The sequence below is a fragment of the Myxine glutinosa genome, chromosome 13, assembly GCF_964187855.1.
Source record: "Myxine glutinosa chromosome 13, kmMyxGlut1.1, whole genome shotgun sequence".
Classification (NCBI taxonomy): Eukaryota; Metazoa; Chordata; class Myxini; order Myxiniformes; family Myxinidae; genus Myxine; species Myxine glutinosa.
In genome coordinates this window covers 86,488,254-86,502,871 of record NC_136273.1, presented here as the reverse complement: position 1 = coordinate 86,502,871, position 14,618 = coordinate 86,488,254, and the positions used below count along the sequence as shown (strand labels likewise).

General features: G+C 52.3%; 1 protein-coding gene across 1 annotated transcript in view; it reads right to left on the bottom strand.

The window, feature by feature from the left end:
• LOC137438394 (ATP-sensitive inward rectifier potassium channel 1) overlaps positions 1 to 14,618 on the bottom strand; it is a 118,562-nt gene that overhangs the window by 19,443 nt on the left and 84,501 nt on the right. The window contains exons 4-5 of the mRNA XM_078767743.1: positions 13,242 to 13,565; positions 3,924 to 4,109 (exon numbers count right to left, since the gene is read on the bottom strand). Of these exons, the coding sequence (XP_078623869.1) occupies positions 3,924 to 4,109; positions 13,242 to 13,565 (510 nt within the window). The remainder of the gene's footprint in view (positions 1 to 3,923; positions 4,110 to 13,241; positions 13,566 to 14,618) is intronic.

The following is a 14,618-nucleotide window of genomic DNA, read 5'->3' as shown; positions in this document are numbered from 1 at the left end:
GCAGGTGAGTAAATCAGTGAAGTCAGTGGTTATTGTGGAGTCAGTGGAGTCCATGTGGATATTGAAATCACCAAGGAGGAGGATTGAGGGGGAGAGGGAACATAGCTGGGTCAGAAAGTAGAAGTCAGACAGGAATGATGGGTGTGGTTTGGGAGGGCGGTAGACGACAGCCATGACTGACTGCGTGCGACCAGAGAGTTTAAAAGCCAGGTGTTCAAATGATGGAGCAGATGAGATGGAGATGAGGTTGGTCTTGATGTCTTGACGGTGGATAACGGCAATTCCACCACCTCGGCCCTCCGAGCGTGGTTTATTGACGTAGGAATATCCATTGGGTGTGGTGAGGTTGAGTGTGTAGTAGTCCAGAGGTTGTTGCCAGGTTTCGGTGAGACAGAGAAAGTCCAGTTTGTTATCCAGGATGTATTCGTTCAGGATGAGGCATTTGTTGTTGAGGGACCGGGTGTTGAACAGGGTGAGCTTGATGTTGTTTTGAACAGCAGGGATGAATTCAGGTGATTTAGCCAGGGTTCGTAGGCAGGAGGTGCGATCGTGTGCGTTGCTGTGACCAGGTGCGCTGGGACGAAGAGTGAGAGTGCGCTGAGCCGACCAGAGGACGGGGATGGAGTGACCTGATTGCAAATAAACAAACTTACGACCGGAGCCACGGTGAATGTACCTGGGTCGTCGGAGGAGTCCATTTGATTTGATGGCAGAGATGCATGATGGAGTGGAGCGGGTATTGAGCAGAAGGAGCCTTGCGGCGGAGTACCGCAGAGCCATGCCAGGCAGGAGCAGAGAGACGAGACGAGGCCAAGGTTGAGGAGGTGAAACAATGGTCCCAACCCACGAGAGCGGGCCCGAGGAAACGAAGGAGCCAGGTAGGTGAAGCCAGGAGCAGAGCCGGGACCAAGCAGAGGGCAGGCAGGAGCAAAAAACCCTTAGTGTTATAGGTGTGGCCCCTCTGAGCATCTGGGGAACGCATGTGCACAGAGTCTGAAATGTAATCTTTGCGGTAGCTTGGAGCACCTCTACCGTTTTTGTCCACAGTCCTATGCCTGTAGAATCAAGAGAATGCGTGAATTTCTTTGGAGTACTGTGAGTGCAGGCGACTCCCCGACTGCCAAAGGTCCATCAGGTGAGGGTTGGGGCTATTAAGTGCTTGCGAAGCTACAGCTTCAGGTGCTGTTTTGCCTGTTTAACTTGAGGACTCGCATGCTACTCCAGCCGTGGGATCTAAAGCTGAAGCTGAACCCCAACCTGCAAGAGTTGTAAGTCCGTTGGGCTCAGGTGCTCTGATTGAGGGTGATGGAGAGAAGGGAGGGAAAGGTGATAAGGACAATATGGAGAGAAGCAAGGTTGGGCACGGGGGATCCATTACCAAGAGTGATGCGGTCAGAGAGGGAGGTTGGAAAGCTCGTACTTCAGGGCTGGTGGCGTCATATATATGAAAGAGTGTGTAATTTCAAAGGATGTTGAGGTGGGTGTGGACTGGATTCGTACAAAGGGCATGGGTGCTCCATGAGAAGGGAGTATGGAGGCAGACTTGGAGTGGGACGGAAGGTCCAAAGAGGTTGTTGTCGTTCAACATGCGAAGCGGAAGATAAAGAGGCGAGGGAAAGAATGGGAAAATAAGGGAAATTGAGAAACGCTGATCGCTCACCCTTGAACAGTGCTTTGGATGACGCACTTGAAAATGTTGTCAGTTAATGTCCGCAGCATTTGTCGTCCGGACAGGAGGGATGTGATTTTCAAGGAAATCAACGCATCTGGTTTCGATGTAGCCTTTCTGCAGGAGTGCTTTTTACCAGCTCGGATGAGTTATCCATCTCTTACTAAAGCAAGGTTGGGACTTCCCCATTTTTCCAGGGTAATCAAAACAGGAATGATGATGTTGGGATTCGTTTTCTGATAAGCTGCCACAGACTATGGGGAATGCGGAAGCAATTACCAGGTAGAATATGTATGGCTGACGTTGACCTGCGTGATCTAAGGTTTCGTCTTATAAGAAACCAATGTCCTTTTCCCTCAGAAATCGAGGAAGCAGGTAGAATGTTTAAAAATAATTTGATCATGCCGACGTACTGAGCGTTCTGTCATCCTGGGTGGTGATTTCAATCTGTTGTTGGAGGTTCTGGAGAGAGATCCCTCTGGTACCTTTGGGACTCTTTTTGCACGTTGCATCCGATTAGCTCTGGCCATACGTGGATAGGTAATGGGAATTCTGTGTGGTCACGACTGGACTCCCTTTTTATTTCTAAACAAATTGAAGTCATGGTTTTCATCAGGTCTGGAATTCGTTTTCTGACCATTGTAGTATTGTAGGGATCTCTTGTTACTCGTCAGTGTTCCCAGGGTGGAGGGTCATTGGAAGTGCAACGCTACACTTTTTGAACTCCCCTGGCCATACAATGTTATGAGGGAACAAATTTGTTTATGGACTTTATTAATTCCAGAATATGATGACATTTCCTATTTGTGGAATGGCTTTAAGATCCGGCTGAAAAGTTTGCTGGTGGGCTTGGGGAGGACCAAGATGCGGAGGGAGAGACAGTAGTTTGTCCGGTTGTCCCAGAGGCTTCAACGACTGTATGCCCTCCAGTTGAAAATGGATTTGACGTGTGGCATGAAATCTCATAAGTTAAGAGGAGCATTGCTGCCTATTTTCGGAGACCACATTGTTTTTAAAACCTTTTCGCTTCATCGGGAAAATGTGAACAGTGTTCCACTCCCTCTTTCCGCAAGTTGACAAAACGTCATGTGCAGCCATCATGCATGTGTGACAGTTTGGGCTTCTTTCAGACTAACCCTTTGGTAGTTGATGGGATAATTGGGGATTTCAGGAGGTGTCTGCAGTGGACAGGGAAGATCTGGTGTCACATTGTACTGCTCGTGTGAATGGTAGTTAGGAAAATTACACATTTACACCGAAGGAGTTAGAAAGGGTTATTGAGGCCTTAAAGAGGCCAAGCAGCACCAGGGAAGGATGGCTTTCCAAACACAGTTCATCAGGTGTTTCTACCAGAAATCAAGGGCCCCCTTTTGAATGTTTGGAATGCTATCTGGAGCTCTGGCAGGGTGCCACTCTCGTGGTCCGAATCATTGTTGGTGATGCTCCGAAAGAAAGGGGATTTCAAGGATATAAAAGTTGGAGACCGATATCTCTTTTGAATGCAGATTTCAAGATCATGGTGTCTACAGTGCCTTCTAAAAGTATTCACACCCCTTGACTTTTTCACATTTTGTTATGTCAAAGCCTGAATTTAAAATGGATTAAATTTAAATATTTTGTCACTGATCATCACAAAATACCCTAAATAGCTTGAGGAAGAGTCCGTTTACTTCCATATTCTTTCAATTTCCTAATGATGGAACTCACTTGGCTCTTGGGAACTTTCAACACTCGAGAAATTGTTTTGTCCCCTTCCCCAGATCTATGCCACCTCAAAATTCTATCTCAGAGTTCTGCAGACAGTTCCTTGGACTTCATGGTGGAGTTTCTGCTCTGACATGCACTGCCAACTGTGGGACCTTGTGTAGAAAGGTGTGTTCCTTTCTAAATCTTGTCCGATTAATTGAATTTGCCACAGGTGGACTCCAATCAAGTTGTGGAGGCATGTAAAGGATGGTAAAGGAAATTGAATGCACCTGAGCTCAATTTGGTGTGTTTGGTCATAGCAAAGGGGGTTGAATTTGAATACTTATTGACTCAAGACGTTTCAGCTTTTCATTTTAATTAATTTGTCAAAATTTCTTCTAAAAACTTCCACTTTGACATTATGGTGTATTGTGTAGATTATTGGCAAAAAATATCTCAATTTAATCCCTTTTAAATTCAGGCTGCAACACAACAAAATGAGAAAAACGTCGAGGGGTGTGAATACTTTCTGAAGGAAGCCAGGCCCTGATGTATGTAGAGCACGTACCTGGCAGGTGTCGCTGCTCGTTTCACTGGTGCTATCCAGCAGGACAATCAGCTCAAAGTGCGACGCACGGAGCCGTGAGGACGTCAGGGTACGCAGGGGGCTCCGCCCATCAATCACGTGCATGGCAGTGAAGGGGGCGGCAACGAACGGTACCTCGGCGCTGGAATCCACCACGAACTCCACCACCTGGTATAACCACCGGACAGAACAAGAACAAATTCGTCATTTATTTCCTTGTAAATCACTTGTTGAACTGATCAATTTATTAGGCTTTTCAAGTAATGTTTCACCAAAACTGAAATTCCAACCAATTAAATTTTTTCACGTTATTTCTTTGACGCAAATATATACCGGAATCGAAATGAAGAAGAAACTTTTGAGAGCGTTCGAGAAACTAAGGTTACTGAGTTTCCTCTTCTTCATTGTGTTCTGGTATCGCCTCAAGCGTGCGTTAAACGGAAACCAAGTTTTATCTCAGATTTGTTATCCAAGTTGTCTTTCTTTGATTATAGTCTACAAAAGATAATAATAACAGGAAATTAAACTTCTTTTTGCTTTTATTTTGCCGAATAGACCCACAATGCAATATACACAAATATTCATGAATACAATATTTGAATAGTTATACATGAATGGATTGGCAGTATTCCCACTTGGTTATACATGAATGGATTGGCAGTATTCCCACTTGGTTATACATGAATGGATTCGCAGTATTCCCACTTGGTTATTCATGAATGGATTCGCAGTATTCCCACTTGGTTATTCATGAATGGATTCGCAGTATTCCCACTTGGTTATACATGAATGGATTCGCAGTATTCCCACTTGGTTAATCATGAATGGATTCGCAGTATTCCCACTTGGTTATCCATGAATGGATTCGCAGTATTCCCACTTGGTTATTCATGAATGGATTCGCAGTATTCCCACTTGGTTATCCATGAATGGATTCGCAGTATTCCCACTTGGCTATTCATGAATGGATTCGCAGTATTCCCACTTGGTTATACATGAATGGATTCGCAGTATTCCCACTTGGTTATTCATGAATGGATTCGCAGTATTCCCACTTGGTTATCCATGAATGGATTCGCAGTATTCCCACTTGGCTATTCATGAATGGATTCGCAGTATTCCCACTTGGTTATACATGAATGGATTCGCAGTATTCCCACTTGGTTAATCATGAATGGATTCGCAGTATTCCCACTTGGTTATACATGAATGGATTCGCAGTATTCCCACTTGGTTATACATGAATGGATTCGCAGTATTCCCACTTGGTTATTCATGAATGGATTCGCAGTATTCCCACTTGGTTATACATGAATGGATTCGCAGTATTCCCACTTGGTTATACATGAATGGATTTGCAGTATTCCCACTTGGTTATACATGAATGGATTCGCAGTATTCCCACTTGGTTAAACATGAATGGATTCGCAGTATTCCCACTTGGTTATTCATGAATGGATTCGCAGTATTCCCACTTGGTTATACATGAATGGATTCGCAGTATTCCCACTTGGTTATACATGAATGGATTCACAGTATTCCCACTTGGTTATACATGAATGGATTCGCAGTATTCCCACTTGATTAAACATGAATGGATTCGCAGTATTCACACTTGGTTATACATGAATGGATTCGCAGTATTCCCACTTGGTTAAACATGAATGGATTCGCAGTATTCCCACTTGGTTATTCATGAATGGATTCGCAGTATTCCCACTTGGTTATACATGAATGGATTCGCAGTATTCCCACTTGGTTATACATGAATGGATTCGCAGTATTCCCACTTGGTTAAACATGAATGGATTCGCAGTATTCCCACTTGGTTATTCATGAATGGATTATCAGTATTCCCACTTGGTTATACATGAATGGATTCGCAGTATTCCCACTTGGTTATACATGAATGGATTAGCAGTATTCCCACTTGGTTATACATGAATGGATTGGCAATATTCCTGTTGGAACCCATCTGTGGATCGGTCCCATCGGCCGATGGGTCTGACCCATCTGTGGATCCGCAAACGGGTCAGACCCATCGCTGAAGGCCTCATGGAATCACATAGGGCCTCATAGAATCACATAGGGCCTCATAGAATCACATAGGGCCTCATAGAATTCACATAATGCGTTATTGTGTTTATATAATTGACAATGCCCCGATAACGAAGCCACACCTTCATCTTTAGCTTTGGGGTGATTAAGGCATGCCAGGAATTGCTATATTGTGGCGGACACAAAAGCCCACTGGCGTGGTGACATCATTCCACGCACCAAGTGGGCGGTGGCCACGCCCGAGGGGTAGGCGTGGCCTCATGATATACACCGGGCGACCAGCCCGGAGCAGTTCAGTGTTACAGTGTGCTCTTACAATAAAGACGTTTATATGTTACCGCTTGTCCGCTTCCTCCTTGCTCACAAGCAGCGCGCGTAACGCCGCGCTTTACTGGTGACCCTCGACGTTGGATCTGCCGTAGCGATCCTTCCGAACACGACGCCATTGCAATGGCCAACGACAAGGCAATGGCGATTAAATTTCCCGAATTTTGGGAGGCCCAGGCCGAAGTCTGGTTCGTTCAAGCCGAAGCCCAATTTCAGCTTCGGCGCCTCACCAACGACGACCTGCGCTACTGCCATGTCGTCGCCTCCCTCGGGCCCGGCACGGCCGCTCGAGTTGTGTCCGTCCTTCGCCACCCACCGGACGGCCACAAGTACGAGGCACTCAAGCGGCTACTCCTAGCCACGTTCGGCCTCACGGACGACGCACGGGCCGACCGCCTCCTGGATCTCCCCGAGCTTGGTGAGACGCGCCCGTTGGTCCGAATGGACCATATGCTGTCACTGTTGGGCGACGAAGCCCCCGGTTCGCTATTCCGGGCGCTTTTCCGGCGCCAACTTCCAGCGCAGGTTCGCCTCGCGTTGGCCGGGACCGAGCTAACGGAAACCCGAGCATTGGCAGCCGAGGCGGACAGGTACTTCGCCGCTTCGGACACGCGGGCGAGCGTCGGCGTGGCCGTCACGGCCCTCGACGCTGATGTTCAGCAGCATGTTCCACAGCATCAGCTTCTACAGCACGCTGATGTTCAACAGCATGCTGATACGCACCTCGTGAACGCCGCCACGCCCCGCCCACCGCCGCGGCGAAAACCGCCACCGCGGGGAAACCCGCCAACTCCACCGGCCTGGCGGAGCCAGCCGCGCTCCTCCAGCTCCACCACCTGGTTCTGGTTCCACGCCAGGTTCGGCCACGAAGCTCGGCGGTGTCATCCGCCGTGCTCCTTCAACGGGTCGGGAAACGCCCGGGCCGGCGCTCAATAGTGGCGATGAGCGCCGGCCGTTCGAGCAGCCTGCTGTTCATAACGGACACCTTCTCCGGGCGCCGTTACCTGTGCGACACGGGAGCGCAGGTGAGTGTCATTCCCGCCGGCACGTCAGACAAGCACGCCGCGGGTGGGGGCCCGGCGCTGCTTGCCGCGAACGGGACGACCATCCGTACGTACGGAAAACGCTGCCTCTCTCTGCGGTTTGGAGGGCAGGTTTTCCGATGGACGTTCGTCACCGCCGACGTGCCCATGGCACTGCTTGGCGCGGACTTCCTGTGCGCTAATGGGCTCCTGGTCGACGTCAAGCGCAGACGGCTTGTCCAGGCCGAGACGTTCAGCTCGCTCGCTTGTGCGTTGCCCAGCTCAACGAGCGGCTTGCCAAGCGGCTTGCCGAACGATTCGGTTCCGGCCACGTTGGTCTGTACGCTTCCGGCAGCGGACGCATTCACCCGCCTCCTCGCCGGCTTCCCGGCCCTCACGCGGCCCACCTTCTCGGCGGGGGCCGTCAAGCACGGGGTGGCCCATCACATCCCCACCGTCGGGCCACCGGTCTACGCCCGGGCACGCCGCCTCGAGCCGACGAAGCTGGCGGTGGCAAAAGCGGTGTTCGCTACCCTGGAGTGACTCGGCATCGTTCGGCGCTCAGAGAGCGCTTGGGCGTCGCCGCTGCACATCGTGCCGAAGCCCGGCGGGGGATGGCGACCGTGCGGGGACTATCGCCGTCTCAATGACGCCACGACTCCCGACCGCTACCCCGTCCCCCACATTCAGGACTTTTCCGCCCGTTTGGCGGGCAGGTCCTTCTTCTCGAAGGTGGATCTCATACGCGGCTACCATCAGGTCCCCGTCAGGCCGGAGGACGTCCCGAAGACGGCGGTCATCACGCCATTCGGACTCTTCGAGTTCCTGCGCATGCCCTTCAGTCTGAAGAATGCGGCTCAGGCGTTCCAGCGACTGATGGACAGCGTCCTGCGCGACTTGGATTTTGTCTACGTCTACCTGGACGATATCCTCGTCGCCAGCGCGTCCCGCGAAGAGCACCTACGCCACCTCCGCACGCTCTTCGAACGCCTGGGCCAGCATGGCCTGATTGTGAACCCCGCAAAGTGCCGGTTCGGCGCCGCCACAATCGATTTTCTGGGGCACCGTGTCACCAGGCACGGAGCCGTCCCCCTGCCGGCCAAGGTGGAGGCGGTGAAGGGGTTTCCGCGCCCCCGCACGATCAGAGGGCTGCAGGAGTTCCTGGGCATGGTGAACTTTTACCATCGGTTCCTGCCCCGTATCGCCCAGCTCCTGCGCCCCCTGCACGAAGCTCTCTGAGGTAAGCCGGGCAAAGGCGACGTTACCTGGACCGAGCAGATGGACACGGCGTTCACGGGCGCGAAGCTCGCCTTGGCTAACGCCACCATGCTCGCTCACCCGGCGCCCGATGCACCGATCGCCCTCACCACCGATGCCTCGGACTACGCGGTGGGCGCGGTGCACGAGCAATGGGTGCGTGGAGCTTGGCAACCGCTGGCGTTCTTTAGCCGGCAACTTCGCCCGCCCGAACGCCGTTACAGTACCTTCGACCGCGAGTTGCTCGGACTTCACTTGGCGGTCAGGCACTTCCGCCATCTGCTCGAGGGCCGGGCGTTCACTGCCTTCGTCGACCACAAGCCGCTGATCTTCGCGATGGGCAAGGTCACCGAGCCGTGGTCGGCCCGGCAGCAGCGTCACCTCTCGGCCGTGTCCGAGTACACGACGGACATCCAGCACGTCGCGGGGAAGGACAACCCGGTGGCGGATTGCCTTTCCCGGGCCGTCGCCCACGCAGTCCACCTCGGCATCGACTATGCCCGGATGGCAGCGGACCAGGCCGCTGACCCCGACGTCCAGGCCTTGCGGACCGCCGTCACGGGCCTCCGCGTCACCGAGGTGCCGTTCGACGGCGCGGGCGCGGCCCTCTTGTGCGACGTCTCCCTCGGGCGTCCTCGCCCCATCGTGCCCGCGGGCTGGCAGCGCCAGGTGTTTGACGCCATCCACGGCCTGTCCCACCCGGGCGCGAGGGCCTCCCAAAGGCTGATCGCCGACAAGTTCGTCTGGCATGGCCTCCGGAAGGCCGTCCGCGGCTGGGCCAGGACGTGCCTCGCGTGCCAGCGCGCCAAGGTGCACCGGCACACCCAGGCCCCGTTGGCCCCGTTCACGGTGCCCGAACGCCGGTTTGACCACGTCCATGTGGACCTGGTGGGACCTCTGCCCCCCTCGCGGGGTTTCACCTACGTCCTCACCATGGTGGACCGCACCACCCGGTGGCCGGAGGCCGTGCCCTTGGCGTCGACAACGGCGGCCGATGTCGCGCAGGCTTTCATCGCCACCTGGGTCGCCCGGTTCGGCGCCCCCTCAGACATCTCATCCGACCGCGGCCCCCAGTTCACCTCGGAGCTCTGGGGGGCGGTTGCGCAGGGGCTCGGGGTCCGGCTGCACCGAACCACGGCCTACCACCCCCAGGCTAACGGCCTGTGTGAGCGATTTCACCGCTCATTGAAGGCCGCGCTCCGGGCCACCCTCCGCGACGGCGGCTGGGTCGACAGGCTCCCCTGGGTCCTGCTGGGCCTCCGGACGGCGCCCAAGGAGGACCTGCGCGCATCCGCGGCGGAGTTGGTCTTCGGGCAACCGCTGCGGGTGCCGGGCGAGTTCCTCCCCGACTCCACGGCACCATGGTCCGCGGCACAACAGCGCTCCGCTCTGCAAGAGACCGCCCAGAGGTTCGCCCCGGTGCCAACGGCATGCCACGGGCACCCACCGACGCACGTCGCCCCGGAGCTTCGCACGGCGGAGTACGTCTTCGTCCGCCACGATGCCCATCGGACACCACTGCGGCCCCCGTACGACGGGCCTTTCCGCGTGCTGGAGACCGGGGCGAAGCACTTCACCCTGGGCATCGGCGGTACTCCTGACCGCGTTTCGGTAGACCGCCTCAAGCCGGCCCACCTCGATGTGGACCATCCACCGCCAGTGGCCCGACCCCCACGTCGGGGCCGCCCTCCTGCGGGCGGACCCCCGGCACCGCCCAGCCCCGCCGCCACGCCGCCCCCCGGTCCTGCACCCATCCCAGGGGCAGCCAGGGGCATCCCACCTGGCATCCCTGCACCCCGGACGCCGCCGATCGCCAGGGGGCGCTTCGGCCGGGTCATTCGTCTGCCCCGCAAACTGGCCCTCCAGGTGCGCGGGAATTCTGGGGGGGCGCGTGTGGCGGACACAAAAGCCCACTGGCGTGGTGACATCATTCCACGCACCAAGTGGGCGGTGGCCACGCCCGAGGGGTAGGCGTGGCCTCATGATATACACCGGGCGACCAGCCCGGAGCAGTTCAGTGTTCCAGTGTGCTCTTACAATAAAGACGTTTATATGTTACCGCTTGTCCGCTTCCTCCTTGCTCACAAGCAGCGCGCGTAACGCCACGCTTTAATATAAACAATGGAGAGCTGAGTCTGCCAGTGCCACCAGCGAAGTAGACCAGCGTTTTTAAATGGAGCGTCTTTTATCGTATTGTTGCGGATATGAGGACTGTATATTTTTTTGATTGTGTGAATTATTATTATTGTTTATTCTGCGCCTCCTGCCTCCGGAGATGTGTAAAGGTCAAAGGGCATCCCATAATTAGTCCATAAAGCATCCACACCACAGCCAATCATAGAATACCCCTGTTCAATAGTTATATCTTATTCTGTGTTTTAGGGTAAGGCTGTGTCTCCCATTAATAGAAGTACTCCATTGCACCAAGTGAAAGAGATAGATTCCCTTCATTCCCATTCCCAAAACCTCCATTCCCCCTTTTTGTCGATTAGAAACTACCTCCGCTCCAATTACCGCCATTGACCACGAGGCAGGGTCGGAGAAGAAAGGCGTGTCTCCACCTCGTCATAGAGGGGAGGAGTGAGCCAGCCCCACTCGACCAACCATGAGCCAGGGGTTTGGCTAGAGAGGGCGGAGGAAGAGCGATCGGGGAGGTTCGCAAAGGTTGAGGGGCGGGGCATATATAACCCAAGGCAGGGCGTGTCCAAAGGAGATGAGCTTTGACGGGATGAGCTACGACAAGAGCGGAGTGTGTGGTTTTTTTGGTCAGAGCTGGGTTGGTCGTCAGTGGTGGTCAGTGTTTGCGTAGAGTGGAGGGGTTGTGTTGAGTTGTCGGTGGTGAGGAAGAGTTGGACTTACAAATAGTCCTGGAGTTAGTAAGAGAGAGAACCCGTCACGCGAGAGAACCCGTCACGCCAGACCCCCCACCAGCAGCGTTGGCTTGGCTCCACCAAGCAGCTCCGACCCGCTACCCCGCGCACACGACAGGATCGGTGGCATCGGTGGCATCGGCGGCCGTCGAGGTCCAGCCCGACGTCCCGTGCGGGATCAAACTCCAACCAGCTCCGGGCCTTCCTCCAGCCACCCACCTCCTGTCATTCCTGCCTGCAATTTCCATCCATTTGCGTACGTGAGTCTGTCTTTTGTTTGTTCTGTCCCTGGGTTAATTAAGACTGTAGGTAAGCTAGCGTTGCACTGTGTATCTAATCTCGTCTGTAAATAAACGTGACTGCTTTCTTTTTGCTTGTGTGTATAATAAATCCAATTACTCTTCTGTCCGTCTTCTCGTCTTATTCCTTTTCCTCTTTGCATTCGGTCGTTTTAGAGTTTTCCAGATTGGGCAGCTGCGGTGCGATACGGCCAAAGTTTGGGGTGAATCGGGTGAGTTGGGGAAGAATCGGGGGAACTGTTAGTGTTAGGTCGCGGTAATACACCACCGCTCGGTCAATATAACATCTTAACCGCGACAGTAACAGTATTTTTATCTTATCGACAAACGGTTATCGACAAACCACATGTCACGGACTGCTTTATAAACATTTATGACATCAATTGCTTATTTTTAGGTTCAAATAAACATACTCATCCACCATTGATGCATACACATTCCTTCAAGGTGAACAACACATCCGCAGATGGCGCAGACCCATCGGCCGATGGGTCTGCATTGTCATTTCTCGTGCATCCACAGATGGGTCGCCCATCTGCGGATCCGCAAACGGGTCAGACCCATCGGCCGATGGGACCGATCCACAGATGGGTTCCAACATTCCCACTTGGTTATTCATGAATGGATTAGCAGTATTCCCACTTGGTTATTCATGAATGGATTAGCAGTATTCCCACTTGGTTAAACATGAATGGATTCGCAGTATTCCCACTTGGTTATACATGAATGGATTGGCAGTATTCCCACTTGGTTATTCATGAATGGATGGATTAGCAGTATTCCCACTTGGTTATTCATGAATGGATGTATTAGCAGTATTCCCACTTGGTTATTCATGAATGGATTAGCAGTATTCCCACTTGGTTATTCATGAATGTATTGGCAGTATTCCCACTTGGTTATTCATGAATGGATGGATTAGCAGTATTCCCACTTGGTTATTCATGAATGTATTGGCAGTATTCCCACTTGGTTATTCATGAATGGATGGATTAGCAGTATTCCCACTTGGTTATTCATGAATGTATTGGCAGTATTCCCACTTGGTTATTCATGAATGGATGAGCAGTATTCCCACTTGGTTATTCATGAATGTATTGGCAGTATTCCCACTTGGTTATTCATGAATGGATGGATTAGCAGTATTCCCACTTGGTTATTCATGAATGTATTGGCAGTATTCCCACTTGGTTATTCATGAATGGATGGATTAGCAGTATTCCCACTTGGTTATTCATGAATGTATTGGCAGTATTCCCACTTGGTTATTCATGAATGGATTAGCAGTATTCCCACTTGGTTATTCATGAATGGATTAGCAGTATTCCCACTTGGTTATTCTTGAATGTATTGGCAGTATTCCCACTTGGTTATTTATGAATGGATTAGCAGTATTCCCACTTGGTTATTCATGAATGTTGGCATGCGCTGTATGTGGATTGATGCACAAAATTGACAATGTCGTACCTCCTGGTTCAGCACAACTGTATGTCCTTGAGTGGTGTGCGCAATGTGAATGAGGCGACAGCTTATCCGCGCACCCAGGAGTGCGCTCCGCCGATGGTCCACAAAGCGCAGCAGCAGAACCAGGTGGTCGTCCCTCGGTGCCACGACCGCATAGTGACTCCAGCGCACGCAGCGTGCCCTGCGCCACGGCATCGCAAGCTGGGCTATAATTGCTCCGCACGCCACCGCATCGATGAACAGTCCACAGAGGCTCTGCAGCACCAAAACCAGCATTGCTACTGGACAATTGTCGGTGAGGGCACGAGATCCATACCCAATGGTTACCTGGAACGAAAATATGGTCTGGTGCTGAGCATTTTTGCTCACAACATCTCGGGTTTGACCCAATCTCACAATGGTACACGTGGGTTGGTGAAATTCTTGCCATTTGTATGTACGGTACACAATTTGTAGATCGTTCTGGTGGAGCTTTATTGAGTCTCAAGTCGCTCTACCCCCACTCTATTACTTGAGAGTTTTCGGATCGATAATAAAAATAGGGGCAACACCCCTGGGCGCTCACCTGGTAGAATAAAGCACGATACCACACCGACTAAAGGTATTGTTATGTTTATAGGGGTAGGCATTGGAATATCTTAGATCAGGTAGGATTGTATAGGGTCGTGTGCTCTGAATGTCACGAAGAAGAAGAAACCTTCCTGTAACTAAGTAGGGCCGGATGTCACGCAAGTGTATATTTGTCTCCATGCGAGGGGTGGAGCTATGCTAATTAGTTGGGTATAAGGGTAGATTCCCTATGTGTAGTTGCCTCTGTGGTTTCCCCTTTGTTCCTTATGACACTTCCATCACCAGCCATGTGATCACCGCCTACAATTAAATAACATAATCGCCGGCCGGATCCGAACACTACCACTGACGCCACCCAGCTGAGTCATCTCAAGGGGCACCAAGAAGTGGCCGTGAGGCCACGCCCTGAAGAACGATAGGGAAAGCAATGTTGGGTGAGCGGGTGGCGCTTGTTGATTGGAGCGTGTGTGACGTCATCAGAGAATGTTCGAGCACCAGGGACAAAAAGGACACGTCTCGCCATTTTCGCTCTCTTGGTTCGTGGCTTTCTTCGCAAGCGGTCACCGTTTATATGTTCTTGGTTCTGACATTTATTACGGACAGTACGTTTCGCATTCGCTCTTTCGTGCTGGGTTAGTGACAAGCTGTCTCACAGTTTATACACTGTCTTGGTCTTGGCTTCCATCGCGTACAGTCAGATTTACTCTCTTCTGTCCTGTACTTCATTGTGAGCTGACGCATCCTTCTCTTTCCTCTCCTTGGTGTTGGCTCTTGACGGCTGCGTTTCGAGTCATGTGCACCTGGGAAGTT